We start from the raw sequence: 24,252 nt of genomic DNA, 5'->3' as shown, positions 1-24,252 counted from the left end.
GAAGCACTCCTGGATGGGAAGTGAACCGCCTTTTTCCCCCTTCCTCAAAAAAATATCAATCTGTCCCGTTGCTTTTGAGACATAAAAAGTCAAATGAAATGAAGAGAGGATAATACTGAACAGTTGGATTCGGCAGTCGAAAGTCTGCCTAATTTTTTGCAGGCGCTATGACACAACTTGGCTACATTCAAGGAGAGCACCTGAGTCTCTGAATGCAGCTAAATTTTTGTTGTAGTGCAGGGGTAGGCAACCTCGGCTCTTTTACGACTCATGGACTTCAACTCCCAGAATTCCTGAGTCAGCTATGCTGACTCAGGAATTCTGGGAGTTGAAGTCCATGAGTCGTCAAAGAGCCGAGGTTGCCTACCCGTTTCTAGTGTCTGCAAAATTAGGCAGACTTTTGACTGCCCCCCCCCCCCGTAAATGCCCGGCCTTTTGCCACGGTAGCCTAGCCCAGGGGTAGGCAACCTCGGCTCTTTTATGACTCGTGGACTTCAACTCCCAGAATTCCTGAGCCAGCATGGCTCAGCTTGGAAACCTTTCCCTTTCCCCTCAGCGTGGCTGGCTCAGGAATTCTGGGAGTTGAAGTCCATGAGTCATAAAAGAGCCGAGGTTGCCTACCCCTGGCCTAGTCGGCGGCTCCGCGGGAAAGGCAAGGCGCTTGGCACGCGGGCAGAGGCCCTTCGCCCAGCTCGGCTGGCGGCCCCCGCGAGGCCACAAAGGCGGCGAGCTCCGCGCTTGCGTGGCGGAGGAGGCCCAGCCCAGCCCAACCTTCGAGCGGGCGTCGGTTAGTCCCGGAAGCCGGCGCGATGAAGGCGGTGCTCCCGCTGCCACGTTGAAGCCGAACGTGGGGCAGCCGGCCGCCGCTGCGAGACGCCAAGGAGTTGGAGGAAGGCGAGGAGGAGGAGGTCGCGGCGGCAGCATCAGCAGCAGCAACAGCGGAGCCTGGTAGGGCGCTCCTCCGAGCAGGTGAGGGCTCTGCCGGGGCGGGGTGGACCCTTAATCCCGAGCAAGATGACGCGGGAGAACCGGGGCGGCGGGCGCCCCCTCGGCCCACCCGCCTTGGCTTTGCCGTTGTTGAAAAAGAGGCCGGCCGATTTCCAAAGAGCCCCGCTTTTGTTGCCCCGGCCATGTTGGGCCTTCTCCGTGGCTTTCAGGGCGACGGGGCCCGTCTGTGGCCGATCCAGCCCGGGTGGAGTTCTAAGGCAGCCCGTGGCTTTTGCAACCCCGCTGGTGGCCGCAATTTCTAAAAGGCTAAAACCGTCTTTCTGCCACGCAGCGAATCCTCCGTTAAATCCGTGAAACAACCTGCCTCCAGAAGTTGTGGGTGCTCCCACGCTGGAAGTTTTTAAGAAGAGACTGGACAGCCATTTGTCTGAAATGGTATAGAGGGTTTCCTGCCTGAGCAGAGGGTTGGACTAGAAGACCTCCAAGGTCCCTTCCAACTCTGTAACTCTGTTCTGACTCAACTTCCAGGCTGGATTTGCACACCGCGGAGGGTTCAAAGAGGAGTCAGCTGGTTCAAAGGGAACCGGGGCAGTTTCCAAACTTCTGCTTGCCTTCCTCTTTTGAGCTCTGAGTTTGTATTGTTGTGATTGTAGAAAAGAACACCACACACATCTGGGTAAAATCTTGCAGAAGGCCTTTTGTACTCAGTCCTTTGCCTACTTTTCTTGTTTAAATTTCAGTGTGGATATCCAAGCATGGGAAAGCATAGAGAGAGAGAGTTGCTTCTGTGATTACAAGTAGTCCTCTACTTACGACTACAGCTCTGCCCAAAATTTCTGTTGCTAAGTGAGGCATGTGTTAAGTGAGTTTTGTTCCCATTTGACAACCTTTTCTTGCCACAGTTGTTAAGTGAACCACTGCAGTCCATCCTTCCGAGGTAGGTAAAATGAGGACCCAGATTGTTGGGGGCAATAAGCTGACTTTGTAATAATGCCGCTTGGGGTGTGTGTGTGAAAGCCCTAATAAGCAGGCATATACATAGAATGAAGGCTACTGCTAAGCTTGTAAGCCGCCCTGAGTCTTCGGAGAAGGGCGGGATATAAATGGAATTATTTTTTTTTAAAAACTAACTTAGGTGAATCTGGCTTCCTCATTGATTTTGCTTGTCAGAAGGTTGCAAAAAGGGATCACAGGACTCTGGGACTCTGCAACCATCATAAAAATCAGTTGCCAAGCATCCGAATTTTGATCACGTGACCATGGGGATTCTGCAATGGTCGTAAGTCTGAAAAATGGTCATAAGGCACTTTTTTCAGTGCTGTTGTAACTTCAGGTAGTCATTAAATGAATTTTAAATCGAGGACTACCTGTAATTGTTGTGTCACTTGCAAAACACATAGATAATAAGTCCTAAAAGATGCCAACATATCACATCATACATGAATTTACACTCTTCCCTTTCATTAGTTACTTCCCTAATTTATATGGTCATGGTGTTGGTGCAAATTATTGTGTGGCTGAGGTTACCTGACATGATTAATTGAACTGTAGTTTACTCTATTTCCTGCATTTGCCCAACATACTGAAATGTAAATTAATCACATAGGCAGGATTTGGGCACAGTGCTAGATAAACTGTCCTTCAGTGGCTTGAGTGAACACAGACTTTTCCTTCTGCCCCCTGTTCTTGAAAGCCGATTAAAATGGCAAAATAATGCTTATTGTTCCCTCTGTGTAGCTTTTTGCATTCCAAAGGCAGGATGGAAATTTTGGAGTGCAACGGGTAGCTCCTAGAGCAACTGTCCACAACTTCTTAAACCAAATGCATGTTTTCTGTGGATTGAGCTTCCTCTGTGGAGTGCAACTGCAAAAAGCTGGGGGAAATGCAGCTGTTTAAAAGGATGTACATAATCTGGGTTGCCTGAGAACCCACATGTACAGGTAGTCCCTGACCATGATTGATCCCAAAATTTATGTGGTTAAGCAAGACAGTTAAGTAACTTTAGCCTCATTTTACGACCTTGTCATAGTTGTTAAGTGAATCACTGCAGTTGTTACTAACACAGCTTCCCCATTGGCTTTGCTTGTCAGAAGGTCACAAAAGGTGATCACATGACTCCACTGCAACTGTCATAAATGTGAGTCAGTTGCCAAGCATCTGAATTTTGGGGTGCTGCAACGGTCGAAAGTGTGAAAAACGGTCATAAGTCATTTTTTTCCAGTGCCGTTGTAACTTCGAATGATCACTAAACAAATGGTAGTAAGTCAAGGCCTAACCTATACTTTCTTTGCCTTTGCATCTGAATACTCCTAGTAGTAATTCACACTGAACAAAAACGTATTCCTGTATAAGGCTATCCGTGGTTTGGAGAGTCTATCTGTATAAATACTAATCCAGGCACATGGTCATTTATTCACCATAGCATAATAAAATCTAATTTAATATTGGGTGGATTTAGATTCTTGTATTTGGCATACTGATTTCCATCATGGCGAGGAGGGAAAAGCTACAGCTTATTCAAGAGGAAGCAAAGAGTGCTGAAGATACCTTTTCAATATTAATAGCCGAGTATATGATTGGTTCACCATGGAGGGTTTTGAGCATTCCTTTATAACTGCAAAGAGTAACCAGAGGCCAAAGGTTGAATTATTTGAGTTATGATTATGCAGAGGCCTTCCCATATTGTCCTCCTGAATTCTTGAAATGTGCCCTGTATTACACTTACAACCGGTCACTTGGCAAGGAGTTTGCCTAACAGCTGCAGCATTTGCTTAACGACTGTCACAAAAAAGGTCATAAAATCAGGCACAATTTATGACTGTCACAACATACGACCACAATGGGCAGGCTCCATTATGGTTGTATGTTGAGGGCAGCCTGTCTCAGTTTAAAATCACCCATGTGCAGATTAATACCTGCCTTCTCCTTGAAGGACTGTGAGTAAGTAGGGACTTAAGGTCTCTTACAAATACTGTTTTGTGGCTAATTCTTTGATTCCTCTTGAGTGGTGGTTCAAGCATTTTATTTCAAGACATAGATAGCATTTACGTAGTATTTTAGGTGGAAAGAAGACATGGGCTAGGTCAGGCATGTCAAACTGCCGGCCCACAGGCCAGATGCATCATGACAAAACCATGCCCTCCCCATTGCCGGTAATGGGGAAAAAGTCACGATACGTCACGCGACGTCACATGACGTCGCAGGTTTGACATGCCTGGGCTAGGCAGTTGTTGCAAGACATCAAAGAATATATAAAATACAATACAATACAGACATCACAGTGTGTTCACAGTTCTGTGGCCTAATGTGTTCTGTTTTGGGATCTTGGCATGATATGCAGACTCGCCTATTGTGATTCGTGAATCGTGTTTTATATCTTCTGTAAACCCATCAATTTGGATTTATTCAATAAATTATAGTTAAACTGTAAAGGTAAAGATAAAGGCTTCCCCTGCCAGTTATATCTGACTCTAGAGCAGGGCTTTTCAACCTTTTCACCCATTGTACCACTTTTAGGATATGGCAACATCCGAGTACCACCAGTCGCTTAGCAAGGTGTCAAAAACCTGATGACCCCCCCCCCCCAAAAAGGAAAAAAGTGATGAAGTACAGGTAGTCCTCGACTTACAATAGTTCGCTTAGTGACTGTTCAAAGTTACAATGGCACTGAAAAAAGTGCCCCCCAAGCCACAGCAGAGCAAGACACCTGCCTGCCCGCCTGGCAGCGCTCTTCCTCCTGTCCGAGGTTTTCATTGTTGTGAGCATTTCTGTTGAAGATTGGCAGCGGGGGTTGGGTGGGGGGGTGTTTGGTTTTTATTCCCCCCCCCCGTCTGCTGAGTGGTTGCAGCAGGTTTTGGTCACTTCACATGACCCTGGGACACTGTGACCGTCATAAATATGAATCAGTTGCCAAGCATCTGAATGTAAACCACAAGACTGGGGAATGGAAGGCTTTATATTCCTTGCAGACAGCTGGTCACTTGCCTTCTTTTAGAGAGTCGTTGAGGCCACTTGGAGGTTGACCTGTGTCTTGGCTCCACACACATTTGCACTACTCAGATGACCCTGAGGACACAGGGGCACCTCCAAATGGCTTCAAAGACTCTAAAAACCTATATTTTTTCTCTCCCAGGTGCCTTTTCTTGAAACATATTAAAAGAAGTGATCTTAGTAGGATAGTAGTGTTAATGTTCTTTATATTCCTTTTCTTAGCAGGATGAAGCTGAAAGAGGTAGACCGTACTGCCATGCAAGCATGGAGCCCTTCTCAACATCATCCCATTTACTTGGCTGCAGGTAAGTTGTTGGATTTGATTTAAGAGGACTGGGTAAAAATGCACAGTGTGGCTTCCAATACTCTTTGCAACCTCTCAATAGCAGTTCCACTTTTGAGTCATGTGCCTAGGATGAGGCCTGCTTAGAATGGAGAAGTTGGTAGCGTTCCTGACCTGTGCAAAGACATATTTTTCACAGGGATGCATTGGAGGATTCCCCCCCCCCCCCGCCACACACATACTTTGGAACCAACTTCCCTTCCTCCCCAACAATTTTGGTCCCATTCACTTTTACTTTTGGAGAGAGATCCTGTTGATGGATAGATAGATAGTTACGCAGAGCTATGAATCTCCATATTTTTTTCTAGAACTCTATTGGGCTAGACCAGGGGTAGGCAACCTTGGCTCTTTTATGATTTGTGGACTTCAAGAATTCCTGGGAGTTGACGTCCATGAGTCATAAAAGAGCCAAGGTTTCCTATCCCTGGGCTGGACAGATTAAAAAAGGACTGAATTAAATTTTTCATTCCAAACATGGACATACTTGATAATTACTGCAGCTGAAAGTTACAACTGGCAAAAATTTAGTTACCGTATTTGATTATGTGGAAAGTGGAAATGGATGCCTAACAAACTGAAGTATTCGGAACAGACAATATATATCTAATTCAGATCTATTTAGGACCACATGCCCTATCTTTGTATGTTGATGTCCAGTTCATCGTTTAGAGCCACTGACTTCATGAATTACTGGAGCTATTGTTCCAAAATTGAAATAACGTTTGTTTCATGGCTTGTTCTGAGTTTTGTGCCATCCAGCCAAGAGACAAGACCCATTTATAGTACAATCCTGTACACATGGAGGAAAACCCTGCTGTGTGTGTAAATTCCAGCCTTTTTGCAGCATTTATCTAAGATTAAACTTGGGCCCCGAACACCAGGGGGCTATTAAATAAAATAAATAAAAATATTAGCACATTAAATTCTCTTTTTGGGAGGTGGTTACAAATTTCCTTATCTAATGAGTATTTCAAAGATCCACCAGCAATACAGTATGGCTGTAAATTTATATCCTTATCCTCCAATAACCCTTGGCTTTTTCCCACTCAAAATCCAGCTCTGGAAGGAACTTGGGCTATCTAGCCCAACCTTCTGCTTTGTGCAGAATCTGCTAAAATATTCTAAATGATGCCCTCGACGTGATGTCCCGCTGCCTGGAGGCGGTTCGGGTCTGGATGGGGAGGAACAGGCTTCGACTTAATCCCGACAAGACCGAGTGGTTGTACATACCGGCATCTCGGGCAATCCAGCCTATTCCATCTTTAACTATGGGGGGTGAGGTGTTACCCCCCATAGATAGGGCTCGCAACTTGGGCGTCCTCCTTGACTCACAGCTGAGTTTGGAAGACCACGTAGGAGCTGTGGCCAGGGGGGCTTTTGCCCAGGTTCGCCTGGTGCGCCAGTTGCAGCCCTATCTGGACCAAGATGCCCTACGTACAGTCACTCATGCGCTCGTGACCTCTCGAATAGACTACTGCAATGCTCTCTACATGGGGCTGCCCTTGAGGACCATTCAGAGGCTTCAGCTGGTGCAGAATGCGGCCGCGCGAGTTGTGATGCCCCGATACTCCCATGTAACGCCTCTTCTCCGCGAGCTGCATTGGCTCCCAGTTGTCCTCCGGGTGAGATTCAAGGTGCTGGTGATGACCTATAAAGCCCTAAATGGCATGGGTCCGGGTTATTTACGGGAGCACCTGCTGCTGGCGTCAACTTCCCATCGCCCCGTGCGCTCCCACAGGGAGGGCCTCCTCAGGGTGCCGCCGGTCAGGGAGTGCCGGCTGGTAGCCCCCAGGGGGAGAGCATTCTCTGTGGGCACGCCAGCCCTCTGGAATCAACTGCCTGTGGAGCTCCGGATGGCTCCTGACCTTCGCTCTTTTCTGAAAACCTGGTTATTCGAGCTTGCTGGCCTGGACTGAGGGATTGGGGTTTTAAATTTCATAATTTAATTTATTTTGTTTGGGGCTAAATTTAATTTAATCTATTTTTAACTTTTGTATGTTATATTTTAATTGCCCTGTACACCGCCCTGAGTCCCTCGGGAGAAGGGCGGTATATAAATCTAATAAATAAATAAATAAATAAATAAATAAATAAATAGATAGATAGATAGATAGATAGATAGATAGATAGATAGATAGATAGATAGATAGATAGATAGATAGATAGCTGGCTATACAGGTGGTCCTCCTCCACAACTTGTAACACCAGCTGCCTGCAATTAGTGCAGGTTCGCATCCCACCAGGCTCAAGGTTGACTCAGCCTTCCATCCTTCCGAGGTAGGTAAAATGAGGACCCAGATTGTTGGGGGCAATTAAGCTGACTTTGTAATAATGCCGCTTGGGGTGTGTGTGAAAGCCCTAATAAGCAAGCATATACCTAGAATGAAGGCTACTGCTAAGCTTGTAAGCCGCTCTGAGTCTTCGGAGAAGGGCGGGATATAAATGGAATTAAAATAAAAATAAATAAATAAACTGAGCCCAAAATTTATGTTGCTAAGCAAAGCATTTGCTAACTTGAGTTTCCCCCCATTTTATGACCTTTCTTGCCACAGCTGCTAAATGAATCGCTGCATTTGTTAAGTTAGTCACACGGTCGTTAAGTGAATCTGGCTTCCCCATTGGCTTTCCTTGTCAGAAGGTCGCAAAAGGCGATCACATGACCCCAGGATACTGCAACCGTCATAAATATGACTCAGTTGTCAAGCGCCTGAAGTTTGATCACGTGACTGTGGGGGTGCTGCAACGGTCAGAAGTCTGAAAAACGGTCATACATCACTTTTTTCAGTGCAGTTGTAGCTTCAAACAGTCACTAAATGAACTGTTGTAAGTCGAGGACTGCTAAGCTTGTAAGCCGCCTTGAGTCTTCGGAGAAGGGCGGGATATAAATGTAATAAAAATAAAAATAAATAAATAAAATAATACAGACATGTGAAACACAAGGCCCGGGGGCCGGATCCGGCTCACAAAGTGGTTTCATGTGGCCCATGAAGCCATCCTGGAAACAGTGAGGGAACGGCCTCCACCGCCTTGGCCCTGGCCCAGAGACCCTCCTTCTGCCAGAGACCCTCAGATCTGTCCCACTCCTGCCCAGGCCCCCATAGGCACCCTTGAGGCGAACGATGTAGAGCTGGCCATGCGCACTCTAGCCACGCCCACCCAGTAGGCCACGCCCACCCTGGCTGATGCGGCCCTCAATGAAATTGAGTTTGACACCCCTATTATAATAAGTTGGTATTAAGTGAATGAATGTGTCTTTCTCGCAGGTACCTCTGCTCAGCAGTTGGATGCCACTTTCAGTACCAATGCTTCCCTAGAAATATTTGAACTTGATCTGACAGACCCAGCACTGGATATGAAGTCCTGTGCCACTTTCTCCTCCCCTCATAGGTAAGTCCTGGGTTTTAAAGCTTTATTTCTGCTTTTGAGAATTGCAGCGCGCCGTAGAAAGAGGAAGGGTGGCCCGGTGGCTCAGCAATTGAGACGCTGGGCATGTCGGCTGGAAAGGTTCAAGATCCAAGGACCATGCAACAGAGCAAGCTCCTGTCCTTGTCCCAGCTGCTGCCGTTCTAGCAGTCCGAAAACATGCAAATGTGACTAGATAAATAGGTACCACTTTGATGGGAAGGATACATCATGCTGACCATGTGACTGTGGAAATGTCTTCAGATAGTGCCTTGAAACAGAGATGAACACCTCCCCTTAGGATTAGCAGCGACTAGCAGGGTACGGACGGCAGTTATGTTTATGTTTATGTTTATTGGACTTATATACCGCCCTTCTCCCGTAGGACTCAGGGCGGTTCACAAGGTATTTAAAATAACAATACAAATTACAAAACTTAAGAACAATTAAAATAATTAAATTTAGTCCTTGAATAAAGTATAAAACCCCTGTTAAACTCCAATTAAGACCCAATTAAAATAAAATTAAAATTAAAATTCTCAGTTAAAGGCTGCGTCCGTTTGTCAGTGCTTTTGTAGCTTCAAACAGTCATTAAATGAGTAGTTGTAAGCCGAGGACTACCTGTGCATATTTTTATGGTTTTATTGTTTTTAATGTTTTGAGCTGCCCAGAGTCGCCTTGCAGCGAGACGGGCAGGAAATAAATTTAGTACATAACTACCTATTCTGCACTTGTGGGGCCCGGGAGATGGGATTGGAGAAGGAAGACGCAAGAATTATGCAACAAGCGCAGCTTTCTTAGATTTCATGATGCCTGGATTTAGGCAGCAGAAAGTAAGGCTCTCGGATCCATTATTAGCGAACGTACACTTTACTAAAGCCAAGTGGTTACAGAAGAAGCAAAGCTAGATCTGGGATTTTCGCGCAGAAAGCATATGGTTAACTTTTCCCTTGTTCCCACCTTTCCCCCTGGTTATCTGTGAGTGCCCAGTTAGGTCAGGGGTAGGCAACCTTGGCTCTTTTATGACTGGTGGACTTCAACTCCCAGAATTCCTGAGCCAGCCACGCTGAGGGGAAAGGGAGAGGTTTCCAAGCTGAGCTATGCTGGCTCAGGAATTCTGGGAGTTGAAGTCCACCAGTCATAAAAGAGCCAAGGTTGCCTACCCCTGAATTAGGTGCTAACAAATTGTTTGGGTAACAGTCCCTGTGTTCCCGGCTGGATGGTTTTGCATTCCGTGGTGTGACCCTGGAGCAGCCGGCAGCTCGCATGGGATGGCACGATGTCATAATTTCAATTCCTCTCATGCTAATGCCGCCCCCGCTTATCTCCCACCCCACAATCCCCCTTCCCATTAAGTACGTCAGGCTGACAGCAAGCAATGCGTGGCGTATGCGTTGCTTGCTCTAGCTTCGTCTGCCTTTTCAATTAGTCAGCTGACTTCACAGGTCACACCAAACCATACTACGTTGATCAAGCCATCGTGGTCTTCTTGACTAGCCCTGGGCACTGGTTTAAAACCTACAGAACCTGGAACTGTCTACTGGGTGCATTTAATTAACAGGAAGAATTCTACTGATCTTTTTAGTGAAATTGGTCTCGGCTTTTGATGTCAGTTTTGAGAATATCAGTAAATGCCCCTCAGAATAGCAAGGGAGTTCTGCTTACCTCTAAAGAGGCTAATGCCTCCTTAAGTAACACCAGCTGCCTGCAATTAGTGCAGGTTCGCATCCCACCAGGCTCAAGGTTGACTCAGCCTTCCATCCTTCCGAGGTAGGTAAAATGAGGACCCAGATTGTTGGGGGCAATTAAGCTGACTTTGTAATAATGCCGCTTGGGGTATGTGTGAAAGCCCTAATAAGCAGGCATAGACATAGAATGAAGGCTACTGCTAAGCTTGTAAGCCGCCCTGAGTCTTCGGAGAAGGGCGGGATATAAATGGAATTAAAATAACAAAAAAAAACAACCAACATTTTACTGAAGCCTTGAACCCTGGTTCTTCTATACGCTCCTTATCAGCAGAGGCACCTTGATTTTAAGTGTTGTGTGTGCTGTTTAACACTAACAGGTCAGTCTTTTCCTCTTCAAACATCTTAAAGCAGGGGTCTTCAAAGTTGGCCCTTTTATGACTTGTGGACTTCAACGCCCAGAATTCCTCAGCCGGGCACGCTGGCTGAGGAATTCTGGGCATTGAAGTCCACGGCCAAGTTTGAAGACCCCTGTCTTAAAGCAAATAACAAAATGCCCCATTTTTTTGAAAACTAGAAAGTAGATAGGTGAAGAATTTGTACCCTTTGCTTGTTGCTGATCTACGGTTCACAGTACACCATGCTGTTGACCTTAAGCACAGGTTGAGGGTCCCAAGTTCCTCAGCCCAGTCTAAAGTTTTTAAATAAATTAGGTGCCTTCCAGTCAGACTTGACTCCTAATGGCTGCCTAGTTGAATCCATTGTCTTGTCAGTAGTATTGGAAGGGGTTTGGCCTTGCCTTCTTCCTAGTCTGGGATGGAGAGGGACTGGCCCAAACTCAACCAGCTGATTTCATGTCTAAAGCAGGACTAGAATTCACAGTCTTCCTAGGTTTTAGTCTGGTGCTTAATCCACTACGTCAAATGGGCTTTCTTTTACCTAATATAGGATGCTATCATCCGATCTGCTTGTTTCATGTCCCAGTGAAAATCCTGATCCAGGATTTCTGCTGGCGAATAATATCACCTCTCAGAAGAATGGAAGAAAGCTGATAGAAAATATATATATATATTTCTCAATGTTTTTTATCCATGTGTTCTTGACATTGTCTTGCAGGTATCACAAACTCATCTGGAGTCCTCACAAAACAGCATCCGATGGGACTCTTTCAGGGGTTCTTATTGCTGGTGGTGAAAATGGGAATATAATTTTGTATGATCCGGCTAAGATATTAGCTGGTGAAACCGAAGTCATGATTGCTCAGAACGACAAGCATACGGGACCTGTAAGATCTCTGGATGTTAATCTATTCCAGGTTAGATTTTCCTAACGTCTTTTTCATAGTGTCTTCAAAGCATTTCAGATCAAACTTTCCCATTCTGGTTCCCAGGGGCCTGCAACCTTGACAACTTTAAGACTTGTGGACTTCAGCTCCCAGAATTCCTCAGCCAGCATAGCTATGCTGGCCGAGGAATTCTGGGAGCTGAAGTCCACAAGTCTTAAAGTTGTCCAGGTTGCAGTTTCCTGCTGGTTGCCCTCCAAATTTGATACATCATAGTTTCCAGCACTTCCCGAGCCATCATGGTCACTTTTTTGTGAGATGGGCAACCATATAAATTTGATAAATTTAATTAAAACTCATGGGCATTCGCTTCCTCGAAAAAGGTGCTTTTGATCCATTTTAGCTTTTAGCATTTGCTTTGTGTTGCAGACAAATCTAGTAGCTTCTGGTGCAAATGAGTCGGAGATCTACATCTGGGATTTAAATAACTTTGCAACGCCAATGACGCCGGGAACCAAGACTCAGGTACGGGGTTTATATAATGTCTGCGAGGGCTATGAAAATCACTGGATCAGCGGGGTTAAATCTCTGGAGGTTGTGTTGCACTTGTGTTAGGCACAGTTGTATTTGCCTTACCTCTCTGGCAATTTGTCCTGTCTCTGGATTTAGTGGGTGTCCAGTGTTGACTGTTCAAATAAGGAAAATACATTTGATTTCTCCCCCAGTGTATGAATGTTCTAAAAGGCCCAAACGTTCTTAGGTGTTTGCAGGTTATTCTAGAAAAACTGGTTAAAAACAAAACAGTAAGATGCCACTGGGTCAAAGAAGAATCATGTTCCTTAAAATAGCAAATACATAGCATTGTATTTTTTGAGTGTATCCAGGTCCCATGTTGACTCTGAAGGCACATTGGATTCTTAATACCATCTTGTAAATGTGACTTGACAGGTTTTTCCCAGTTATTCTTCTGTTCCATCTACTTCCTGCTTGGTGTTCTTTGCGTTACATACTAGGAATGGAATGGAATGGAATGGAATGGAATGGAATGGAATGGAATAGAATAGAATAGAATAGAATAGAATAGAATAGAATAGAATAGAATAGAATAGAATAGAATAGAATAGAATAGAATAGACATGTCAAACACAAGGCCCGGGGGCCGGATCCGGCCCGCGAAGTGGTTTCATGTGGCCCGCAAAGCCAACCTGGAAACAGTGAGGGAAAGGGACCCGCTGCCTTGGCCCTGGCCCAGAGACCCTCCTTCTGCCAGAGACCCTCAGATCTGTCCCACTCCTGCCCAGGCCCCCATAGGCACCCTTGATGCGAACGATGTAGAGGTGGCCACGCCCACCCAGTAGGCCATATGCACTCTAGCCATGCCCACCCTGGCCATACCCACCCGGCCCCCTGAGGGCAACCACAATGCTGATGCGGCCCTCAATGAAATTGAGTTTGACACCCCTGGAATAGAATATAGCTGGAAGGGACCTTAGAGGTCTTCTAATCCAGCCACTTGCTCAAGCAGGAGAACCTATACCATCTCAAACACGTGACTGTCTAATTTCTTCTTAAAAACCTCCAGTGAGGGAGCGCCCACAATTTCTGGGGGGGTAAGCTGTTCCACTGGTTGATTGTCCTCACTGTCAGGAAGTTTCTCCTTAATTCCAGGTTGCTTCTCTCCTTGATCAATTCCCAACCATCGTTTCTCGTCCTTCCCTCTGGTACTCTGGTGAACAACCTGGCCCCCTCTGCCTTGTGGCAGCCCCTCAGATACTGGAACACGGCTATCATGTCTCCCCTATTTTTTCTTTTCTTTAGACTAGCCAAACCCAAGTCCCATAGCCGTTCTTCATATGTTTTAGTCTCCAGGCCTTTAATCATCGTAGTTGCTCTTCTCTGAATTTTTTTCCAAACTCTCCACATCTTTCCAGGAGACAAAAAGCTAACTCGTTCATGGTGCATAGTAAGTATTAAGCTAAGGAAGGTTGCATCAATTTCCTAACTTTTTTTCCCCCAACAGCCTCCTGAAGATATCAGCTGTATTGCCTGGAACAGACAAGTCCAACATATCTTGGCCTCTGCGAGCCCCAGTGGCCGTGCCACTGTGTGGGATCTCAGGAAGAATGAGCCGATCATCAAAGTCAGCGACCACAGCAATCGGGTAGCTATTCAGCTCTGGGGTTAAATTTATATCTTAAATGCAACAGATCAGGAAAAAAAATAATTTGGGGGAATAATTAGAAAGTTACAGGTAGTCCTTGATTTACAACAGGGGTCTTCAAACTTGGCCCTTTTATCACTTGTGGATTTCAACTCCCAGAATTCCTCAGCCAGCGTGCCTGGCCGAGGAATTCTGGGAGTTGAAGTCCACAAGTCACGAAAGGGCCAAGTTTGAAGACCCCTGATTTACAACCACAATGGAGCCCATAATTTACGTTGCTAAGTAACACATGAGTTTTGCCCCATTTTACAAGCTTTTTTTTTTGTGCCACGGTTGTTAAGTAAATCACAGCAGTTGTTAAGTTAGTAACATGATGACTAAGTGAATCTGGCTTTCCCAATTGACTTTGTTTGTTAGAAGGTCGCACAGGTTGATCACATGACCCCAGGGTACTGTGACCATCATAAATACTACCCAGTTGCCAAGTGTCTGAATATTGGTCACGTGGGCATGGGGATACTATTAGCCCATTAAATTCTCTTTTTGGGGGGAGGTTACAAATTTCCTTATCTAATGAGTGTTTCAAAGATTCACCAACAGTATAGTTTGCTGTACAGTTATATCCCTATCCTCCAATACCCTTTGCTTTTCCCCACTCAAAATCCTCTGCAAACTCACCATCACCAATGTAAAATAACTGTTATGGAAGTTACAGTTTGATACAGTTCAGGTTGTACAATCCTTGCATTCTCCCCCCTCGTTTTTAAGTATTTGAGATGATCCTCTACGTCAGTGATGGCAAACCTTTTAGAGACCGAGTGCCCAAGCCGCAAACCAAAACCCACTTATTTATTGCTAAGTGCCAGGGCCACATCAGCATTGGGGTGCCCTCGGGGGGACAGGGAGGCGCTTCTGAGTGCCACCTCTGGCACGCAAAAACTGGGGGGGGGGTACAAAAATGGACCACTGTGCTCTAAGGCACAAAATCAGCTGCTACCGTGCCACGGGGTGCAGATACAAGGCTGGGCGGGGCTCCTGCTCCGGGCGGCGGCGGTGGTCTGATGGGCCTGCGGCTGGCAGCAGTGGCGTGCGTGCCAACAGAGAGGGCTCTGAGTGCCACCTCTGGTACGCGTGCAATAGGTTCGCCACCACTGCTCTACGTGAAGCCACATGTAGGTAGAGCGCATGTTCATTTATGGTATGTGGCCAGGGTGTGTGCCTAACCTCCCCATCTTACAGATTAATTTTTGGCTTGTTAAGAGTGTGAGCCAGCTGTTTCATAAATATGCAGGGGGATTGCCCTTCTGATCTCTCTGAGATTTTTCACATTCTGCACGTTGATTGCAGTTGTTGCAGTCAGCATGCAGGACTACGTGTTGAATATGTTTTGCTAAACAAAGAAAAGTATTGCTGGAAATTACTAGTATTTCTAAGTAAGAGAAGCCATCTGCTAAAGGAGCTTGCAAAAGAGAAACAGTTTTATAATGAGCAGTGTGGCGGCCTAGGGGTGGAGCTCTCACCTCACAGTCAGGAGGCTGTGAGTTTGATCTTACCTAGAGGCAGATATTTCCTCTCTCTCTGGGCACCAAGAAAAAATATTTGCTGTGAACTCCGCGTAGGCGTCAGGAAGGACATCCAGCCAGTAAACGCTCAGCTCCACTCAGTCATCTCGACTCCATCCCAATGCAAGGGATTACACAGGGTTGTTGTTGTTGTTGTTGTTTAAAAAATGAACACTAGTTATACCATTTCAGATGCATTGCTCAGGGCTGGAATGGCATCCTGAGGTCGCCACGCAAATGGTTCTGGCTTCAGAAGATGACCGCCTACCCGTAATCCAGATTTGGGATCTGAGATTTGCATCTTCTCCTCTTCGTGTTCTTGAAAACCATGCAAGGTGCATAAAATACAGATTTGATGTATTTGGCTAGAAAGGCTGGTGGAGATGTTAGGCCAAAATATATTGACAGATTTTCATCCGGGGGTGGGGGTGGGGTGTTGGCAAAACAACGATGAAATAATGTTGGAAAATAAATATACAAAGCAGATGATTGGAGATACATATTTTTGATCAGCATTCGGAATAAGATTTTATTTTATTTGAGAAAAGGGCCAAAAAGTGGACTCTTGAGCATTTTGGTTAATTATTTTGGAGTTTTTGTTTATGACGAGGGCCCTTTTAGTCTTTATCTTTCCTCTTTCAAATTTTAATGTCCCATTGATATCAGTTACATATTTGCAATGTTTGGTTAGTTTGATAAGCATTTATGTATATATTTTACACAGAGGTATTTTGACAATTGCTTGGAGTATGGCAGATCCTGAACTACTGTTGAGCTGTGGAAAAGACTCTAAAATCCTTTGTTCCAATCCAAATACAGGAGAGGTATTTGCTTTTAAGTAACATTTACATTTTAAAAATTGAAAAATATGTCTTAATTTGGGCAGTGCATAAAGAGCTCATCACCTTTTCATTATTAATTTGCATCAAAGATAACTTGTGACAACCAACTTTTTAAATTTTTAGGATCCTAATGAAAAAATGTTCAATTTAACTCTTTTGGGTGTTTTTTTTTAAAAAAAACTATTTGTGTAACTTGAATATAATGTTTACTATCTATTTGGTGATGTGATTTTGGGCGCAGGTTGGCTTAGAAAAGCTTGCATGTTACTGTTTTATCTACTGAAGAAATTAATGAAACAAGGATACATAATAAAACACAGAGTTCCTTTTAAAGTCTAGTAATTGTAATTGTAAATTACCTTGACTTACAGTGGCAATTGGGACCAGAATTTCCATTGCTAAGCAGTGTTTTTGTAAAGTACACCTGCATCATTTATCAGTAGGAGACTTTGTGGTCCTGGTTGCCATTATTAACTGAATCTAATGGTTGTTAAGCAAAGCAATTTCCTGCCGGCTTGCAATAACGAAGTCAGTGGGGAAGCCAGCAGGAAATCGCAAGTCCGTGATAGCTTTTAGGCAGGCCAGCAAGCAATAAAGGAGCTGAGGGGGAGGTGCACTGTAGGGCCAGGGAGAGTATGCAAGGATGTGATGGAGCCTGGAGGTCGTGGGAGGGTATATGCTTAATTCTACATCTTGCTCGGAATATTAAGGCATGGCACCGACCAATTTTGCACTTGTTCGTTTTGGCAGCCCTAGTTGTCCTTCTTCCTTTCTTCTGATCACAGGTGTTGTATGAGCTTCCTACCTCTACTCAGTGGTGCTTTGATGTGCAGTGGTGTCCCAGGAATCCCGCCCTTCTCTCTGCTGCCTCTTTTGACGGGAGGATCAGTGTTTACTCAATCATGGGAGGAAGCACAGCCAGCCTGCGACAAAAACAAGCGGACAAGGTATCTGATTTTTGAAAACGGGGGGGAAAGGCAGGTTTTGCAGTTTATGATGAAATGCATAAAAAGAAATGATCGAAATGTTGGCTGTCTCCGAACCCAGTGTTCTTGGCTTCTCGACGAGACTGTACATGTCCCCCTGCCAAGGAGGAACAGATGGGATGCTGATCAGTTCTAGCGGTTCTTCGGCTGTGTGTTCGTTTCACCCTCTACTCCGCTATTTCTCAACCGTGGCAACTTTTAAGATATGTGGAGTTCAGCTCCCAGAATTCTCCAGGCAGTCATCCATGCTGGCTGGGGAATTCTGAGCCGTGAAGTCCCAGACCTCTTGAAAGTTGCCAAGATTCAGAGACGTTGTTCAAACCCCTTTAAAATCCCTTACTTAACAATCCTTTGATTTTAGAAACCATTGTAGAAAGCACGTTTGATAAACGGTAGTCAGATTCTGACACAAAACGTTTGCCCTGGAATTGGATCGAGCTAAAGAACAAGGAATTTGTTATGTATGGGGTGTGAGCAGCAGCTCTGCAGGTACCACCAGGTGGCGCTGTGCTGTGGCCGGATTGGCTGAAAGGGTTTCGGCGGGAGATATGGACGGATGGATTGGCCAGAGTGTCACCTGGCTAGGTATATAAGGGGTCCAGGTAACCCCCTTTGTTCATTACGTGCCTATCACCAATAAAGAGCTGACATGCGGTACTCATCTGCCTCTTCATTGCCATGTGGTCCACAACCCACTACACAATAGAATTGTTGTCTCTTTCTCTTCCGTTTTCAAAAGCTCTCCTCATCTTTTGGCAATCTTGATCCCTTTGGAATGGGGCAGCCCCTTCCTCCATTGCAGCTCCCACAACAGACCGTCCAACAGAGCACAGTTCTGCCTCTGAAGAAACCGCCCAAGTGGATTCGCCGACCAGTGGGTGCATCTTTCTCAGTAAGTCTCTGCCATTCAAATAAAAAGAGGAGATCTGGCAGTTAGCGATCAGTTTTCTGCAGGGTGCTTCATAGAAATCTGTGGGTCTTTAGAGAAACCCTGGTGTAGCATAAGCCATCCATCACATCTTAGGCAGAAGAATTTTTTTTAAAAAAATTATTTATCCAATGCCAAGGCCACCTAATTTCTTGACACTCTGGACAGCTTGTAGATAAGAAGAGCAAAGCAATGCATATTAAAAAAAAACAAAGTTAAAGCCAAGTACCTATTACCATATCAGGTGGACATGCCCTAAAGCTAAAAGATTATGGTCAAAAATACACTTATGGTTGGAGAAAATGACTAAAAAACTTAACAGATTTTAAGCCAGAATTATTTTTGTTAGGAATAATGGGAGCAAATTATGAGAAAGTAAGTCTCTATATATTTAATTTTACATGTGCTAACTGAGCAAGAATTGTATTTGCTCAATATTGGAACAATGAAAATTTACCAACTGAAGAAGAACTAATTAAGAAAATTTTAGAGTGTGCAGAAATGGATAGACTGACTTTAAAGATAAAAGAGAAAGAAGACTCAGTATATTTAAGAACATGGGATAATTTTTATCAATGGCTATAAAAATGAGTTAGGGAGAAAGGAATGTGATATGTAACATTGAATATATACTAGTAAGAAAACTATTGAGCAATTAACATATTGTTTATGATTGATTGACTGATTTCATGGCTGGCCAGGAGAACAGAGCAGAGTGTTATAAACCAAATATAGTACAGGAAGCCTTTGAATTACAACCATTTCTTTAGTGACTATTCAAAGTTACAATGGCATTGTAGGGTCATGTGGCACTGGGGTCACGTGATTGCCATTGCAACCTTTTCAGCAATCAGACTGATTCATTTAATGACTACATGGTTCACTTAGCGGCTAAAATGATTTACTTAACAACTGTGGCAAACAAGGTGATAAAATCAGGCCAGATTCTCTTAATCACCTTGGTCCCAAGTGTCGTAAATCAAGGATTACCTTATAGCAATAGCACTTAAGACTTATATACCGCTTCATGGTGTTTTACAGCCCTCTCTAAGCGGTTTACAGAGTCAGCATATTGACCCCCAACAATTTGGCTCCTCATTTTACCGAACTCGGAAGGATGGAAGGCTGAGTCAACCTTGAGCCATTGAGACTCGAACTGCCAAACTGTACATACATACATACATACATATATACATACATACATACATACATACATACATACATACATATATATGTGGGTGTGGGTGTGGTGTACACATATATGTATATGTGTATGTATATGGGTGTATATTGACCCCCAACAATTTGGCTCCTCATTTTACCGAACTCGGAAGGATGGAAGGCTGAGTCAACCTTGAGCCATTGAGACTCGAACTGCCAAACTGTACATACATACATACATACATACATACATACATACATACATATATATATATATATATATATATATATATATATATATATATATATATATATATGTGGGTGTGGGTGTGGTGTACACATATATGTATATGTGTATGTATATGGGTGTATATGTGTGTATATATATGTATAGGTGTATATATATGTATACATACACACTCAATCTCTCACACATTTATATTGTGTGTGTGTGTGTAATTCACCAGTATTTTTCATATTGTCAATTCCTTGTGAAGCAACCCAAAAGTGCTTGCTTTAAGACTACCTAGTTGTATGGATATGTGTGGGTAACAGTAACACTGGTTGCTTGAATTCCAGTTTGGAGGGAGACTAGTCACTTTTGAGAACAGCAAGACTCAACAGCAAGGAGACAATCCCCAGCAGCGCTACCATGTCTACATTAGTCAAGTTGTCACTGAGAAGGAATTCTTGAACCGGTCCAACCAGCTGCAAGAAGCTGTCCAGGCTGAAGCCTTCATCAGCTACTGTCAGAAGAAAATCGATGCAGCCAAAAACGACTTTGAGAAGAGCGTGTGGTCATTCCTCAAGGTGATTTTCAGGGTTGATTGCATACAGAATCTCTCACTCACTTTAAACAAACAAGAGGCATGTAGTAGTCAGATCCAGAGTGGGAAATATTTTTGGATCCGTCATTAGGCCCCAGAATACATAAGTCCTTGACTTATGACCAGTTGCTTTCACAAGCATTCTGAGTTACAACAGACCTATTTTGGATCTACTTACGACCCAGATTCAAAATTCCAGTGCTCACCCTTAAAGGGGGCACGTGAACAAACTTCAACTGCTCAACAACTTTGCTGCATTTATTGCCGTTTGCAACATCTTGTGGTCATGTTTTATGACGGTTTTGCCAAAAACCGGGCCTCACTTTTAGTTTTTGGCAAAACAATGCCCATAGCAAACCATTGGTCCACTTAATGACTGCTCAAAAAAAAGGTTATAAAATTGAGTAGATCACGTGCCTGGCCTGTTTTACAACTTTTGTGACTCACAGCTGCAGTGAGCAGGCTCCATGACAGTCATAAGTCGAGGATTACCTGTAATGAAAGTGTCCGTGCTGGACCAGCCACAACCTCATCCACTTCATAGTCGCATGCTTCATCAAGTAAAATGATGAATCAAAAGATAAACTTATATTTTCCTTGCTATACTCAACTAGGGATTTACGAAGTGTTCAAAAGCGGTGGTTCACATCCCAGAATAGTACATATAAAGCACTTCCTTTTGAATCATTAAAGGCACCATGTCATTTGTGAGTTTGGGCGGCTGCTTCAGAATCTGCTCTTCGTTGTCTTGGCACACAGAGTCCTGCTTTGGCGAGAAAAAGGCCTTCAGAGACTGCCAGAAATCACTTCCAAGCAGCCATGCAAGTCCTGGAGATGACAAATAGCTGCTTAGTGATTTGAAAAGAGGTGATTTATGCATGCCTCTGCAAATTGTAAAGCAGCAGGCCTTCACTTCCTGTTTGTTGACGGTTCTGACAAGGTGGAGGTAGTTCTTAATGATCTACCTGTGTGGAGAGCAGTAGATTGTGTAGGATCTGGCTTACAAGGCAGCAGTTTTTTGGGGGGATGATGTTGAGTTTCTAGGGTCCTTCAGATGGATCAACGTTTCTAAAACTCAGCCCCCTAAGCAGTCCATTTGGCCAGCTCACAGCAATCTTCCCCCAGATAGTTTCCATCTCCTGGAAAATGGGTTGATCCTTAGAAATAATAGATCTTGAAAAGGTGGCATTTTGTTGAGTTAATCTATGAAACTACTCACAAATTTCAGGAAGAAGAGTTAAGTGAGGACAGAAAATAAATCCAGTTTGCCTTCATTTTCCTACCATTTTCCCCCCATGTAGAGCTAGAGTAGAACAGAATAGATTAGAATAAAATAACAGAGTTGGAAGGGATTGGAGGTCTTCAGGCCCAACCCCCCTGCTTAGGCAGGAAACCCTATACCAGGGGTAGGCAACCTTGGCTCTTTTATGACTCGTGGACTTCAACTCCCAGAATTCCTGAGCCTATACCAAGGGTCCCCAACCCCTGGTCTGTGGACCAGTGGCATGCCAGCAACCGGTCCGCACAAACAAGCAAATCCCTAACTTTGGGATGCAGGCAGCACACAAAACCACGCAGTCTCCGGTCTGTAGAAAAACCTTTCTCCACGGAACCAGTCCTTGGTGCCCAAAATGTTGAGGACCTCTGCCCTATATATACCATTTCAGACAAATGGTTGTCCAATCTCTTCTTAAAAACTTCCAGTGTTGGAGCAACTTCTGGAGGCAAGAGGTTCCACCAATTAATTTTTCTAACGGTCAGGAAATTCCTCCTTAGTTCTAGGTTGCTTTTCTCCTTGATTAGTTTCCATCTGTTGCTTCTTGTCTTGCCTTCAGGTGGAGAATAGCTTGACTCCCTCTTCTTTGTGGCAGCCCCTGAGGTATTGGAACACTGTTATCACGTCACCCCTAGTCTCTCTCTTCATTAAACCAGACATACCCAATTCCAGCAACCGTTCTTTATGGCTGATTTTGTTGCCCTCTGTCAAGGTGTCATTTAAAATTTACCATACTGCACACTTAAGTATTTGGCAAAGGCGCATCTTGTACTAGCCTCTCTCTCAAATGCCTTTTCTGGTGTGTGTGTTTTTTTTGAAGGTGCATTTTGAAGAAGACTCGCGTGCCAAATATCTGGAACTCTTGGGGTACAAAAAGGATGGTTTGGGACAGAAGGTAAATGTTGCTATGTTGCATTTTTAAGAACTACATTAGAAGTTTTAAGGGACGCGGTGGCTCAGTGGGTTAGGACACTGAGCTTGTCGATCAGAAGGTCGGCAGTTTGGCGGGTCGAATCCCGAGTGCCGCGTAGCAGACCGAGCGCCTGTTACTCGTCCCAGCTTCTGCCAACCTAGCAGTTCGAAAGCACGTAAAAATGCAAGTAGAAAAACAGGGACCACTACAGTGGGAAGGTAACAGTGTTCCGTGCGCCTTTGGCGTCTAGTCATGCCGGCCACATGACCACGGAGACGTCCTCAGACAAGCGCTGGCTCTTCAGCTTTGAAACGGAGATGAGCACCGGCCCCTAGAGTCGGAAACAACTAGCACGCATGTGCGGGGGAACCTTTACCTTTACCTTTAGAAGCATTTATTAATTGCCTTTGGGGTTTGGTTTGGAAGAAATCATGAGGAAAATAGATATGGCAAGAACTAGCCTTTCACCTCTCGATAATTTTAAAGAGCCTGTTCTCTGATTAATAAAGTGCTCAGGAATTACTAGGAATTAATGAAATTAACAAATTATGAAATTCCTAGTAATTGCTTGAAATACCATCCCTTTTTTTGCTCATAGTTTCTTAGTCTAAAGCAGCCTTTCCCCAACCTTTTTTTTAGCCTGTAAGAACTCTTGAAATAATTTTGGGGCTTAGGTTATCTCTGCCTAAAAATTGCAAAGCATGCAAAAACTTCACAATACAAGTCATGTCTAACCTAGACAGTCCACATTTTCCAGCATTTACAAGAGCAGCAAAACAACCTGTGGGCACCTGAGTTGCACTGCATAAAACATTCCAACCGCTGCTAATGCCAGGACTATGCAGCGCACTCAGCTCAAAAAACATGGTTTTTTGTTTTGTTTTGTTTTTGTTTCAATCACCATTTCATGTGGACCCAAGTCGAAAAAAAGTAGTCTTTATTATTCAAAGACATCGCAAAGTGTTTTTTGCTTGATTATATCATTCATCTGGGTCAACTAACACAAGGATAAGTGGATGATCAGGGAAGGAAAAAAAATCATGGCATTTTTAGTATTGCTTTTGTTGTTTCAGTATTATCACTCAAGATCTGACTTCAGATAAATTGAAAATATTTAATATTTTTGCCTGTTTTTTAAAGAAGTGAAAAATTGACTTCATTCTCCAAAATAAATGTTACGCCGCTTGTTTTATTTCCTTAGATTACTTCAACTCTTGCTAAGGAGAGTTCTCGGGGCAAAGATCAAGATGAGGTAAAACAACAACAACAATCTAGTGCAACTTGTTTTTTAATTTGATGAAGGTTGGAAAGTAGCATTCTCCTACTTTGACTTTATTGCAAACCAGTGCTTATGTAGTGAAAAAAACGTAAAATCCTGTCAGCGCAACACCCATTAAGGGAAAACATTGGTCTCTTCAAAAGGATGTCATGAAGACCCAGTATCCATTCCAATTTGTTAATTTTACCCTAAACTATGATTTCACATGCTGGGTACATACAGGTCCATTTCCAGTGTGAATCATTTCAAAGGATTACAAAGCTATAGTTTTTATTGCTCGTCCTGTATGAAAGCTAAATGCTGTCTCAAGTTGAGCTGGGTATTCTCTTGCTGTTCTCCCTTGTATACCTCCTTAAATCCCAGTTTGTCTCCCTATTTCATCCCAAAATTTCCTCCTCATTCTTCTGCAGTTATAGTCTGTCTTTCTTCTTTTCTTCCTTATTTATGGCATGTTTTCTCTTTCTATAGTTATTTGATTTTGATATTTTTTACTTTATTTTTTTCCTTTTATACATGATAGGTAGATAGATTAGATTAGATTGTATACTTATTTTAGATTATCTTTATCTCAATTTCAACACTGTTTTTCTCCTAGAAGCATGCATAATAGGGCCTGCTAAATGGTTAAGAAATCCATCAGTAACTCTGCATAATAAGAACAGAGTTG

The 24,252-nt window shown here is 43.9% G+C and overlaps 1 protein-coding gene across 5 annotated transcripts in view; it reads left to right on the top strand.

The window, feature by feature from the left end:
- Window positions 1-675: 675 nt before the first annotated feature.
- Window positions 676-24,252, top strand: part of SEC31A (SEC31 homolog A, COPII coat complex component) — a 61,131-nt gene continuing 37,554 nt past the window's right edge. Inside the window, exons 1-13 of one of the 5 annotated variants that reach the window (XM_081332293.1) lie at window positions 676-969; window positions 5,164-5,243; window positions 8,545-8,668; window positions 11,485-11,683; window positions 12,080-12,175; window positions 13,671-13,811; window positions 15,566-15,708; window positions 16,098-16,197; window positions 17,001-17,162; window positions 17,941-18,093; window positions 19,870-20,100; window positions 22,214-22,288; window positions 23,508-23,558. In XM_081332293.1, coding sequence (XP_081188419.1) covers window positions 5,165-5,243; window positions 8,545-8,668; window positions 11,485-11,683; window positions 12,080-12,175; window positions 13,671-13,811; window positions 15,566-15,708; window positions 16,098-16,197; window positions 17,001-17,162; window positions 17,941-18,093; window positions 19,870-20,100; window positions 22,214-22,288; window positions 23,508-23,558 — 1,554 coding nt within the window. In that variant the 5' untranslated portion in view covers window positions 676-969; window position 5,164. Of the gene's footprint in view, window positions 970-5,160; window positions 5,244-8,544; window positions 8,669-11,484; window positions 11,684-12,079; window positions 12,176-13,670; window positions 13,812-15,565; window positions 15,709-16,097; window positions 16,198-17,000; window positions 17,163-17,940; window positions 18,094-19,869; window positions 20,101-22,213; window positions 22,289-23,507; window positions 23,559-24,252 lie in introns of all 5 variants that reach the window. The other 4 variants (XM_081332292.1, XM_081332295.1, XM_081332294.1 and 1 more) reach the window with 4 other exon arrangements.

This window comes from Vipera berus (assembly GCF_964194415.1).
Source record: "Vipera berus genome assembly, chromosome: 7".
NCBI lineage: Eukaryota > Metazoa > Chordata > Lepidosauria > Squamata > Viperidae > Vipera > Vipera berus.
This window is presented reverse-complemented; position numbering and strand designations above follow the sequence as displayed.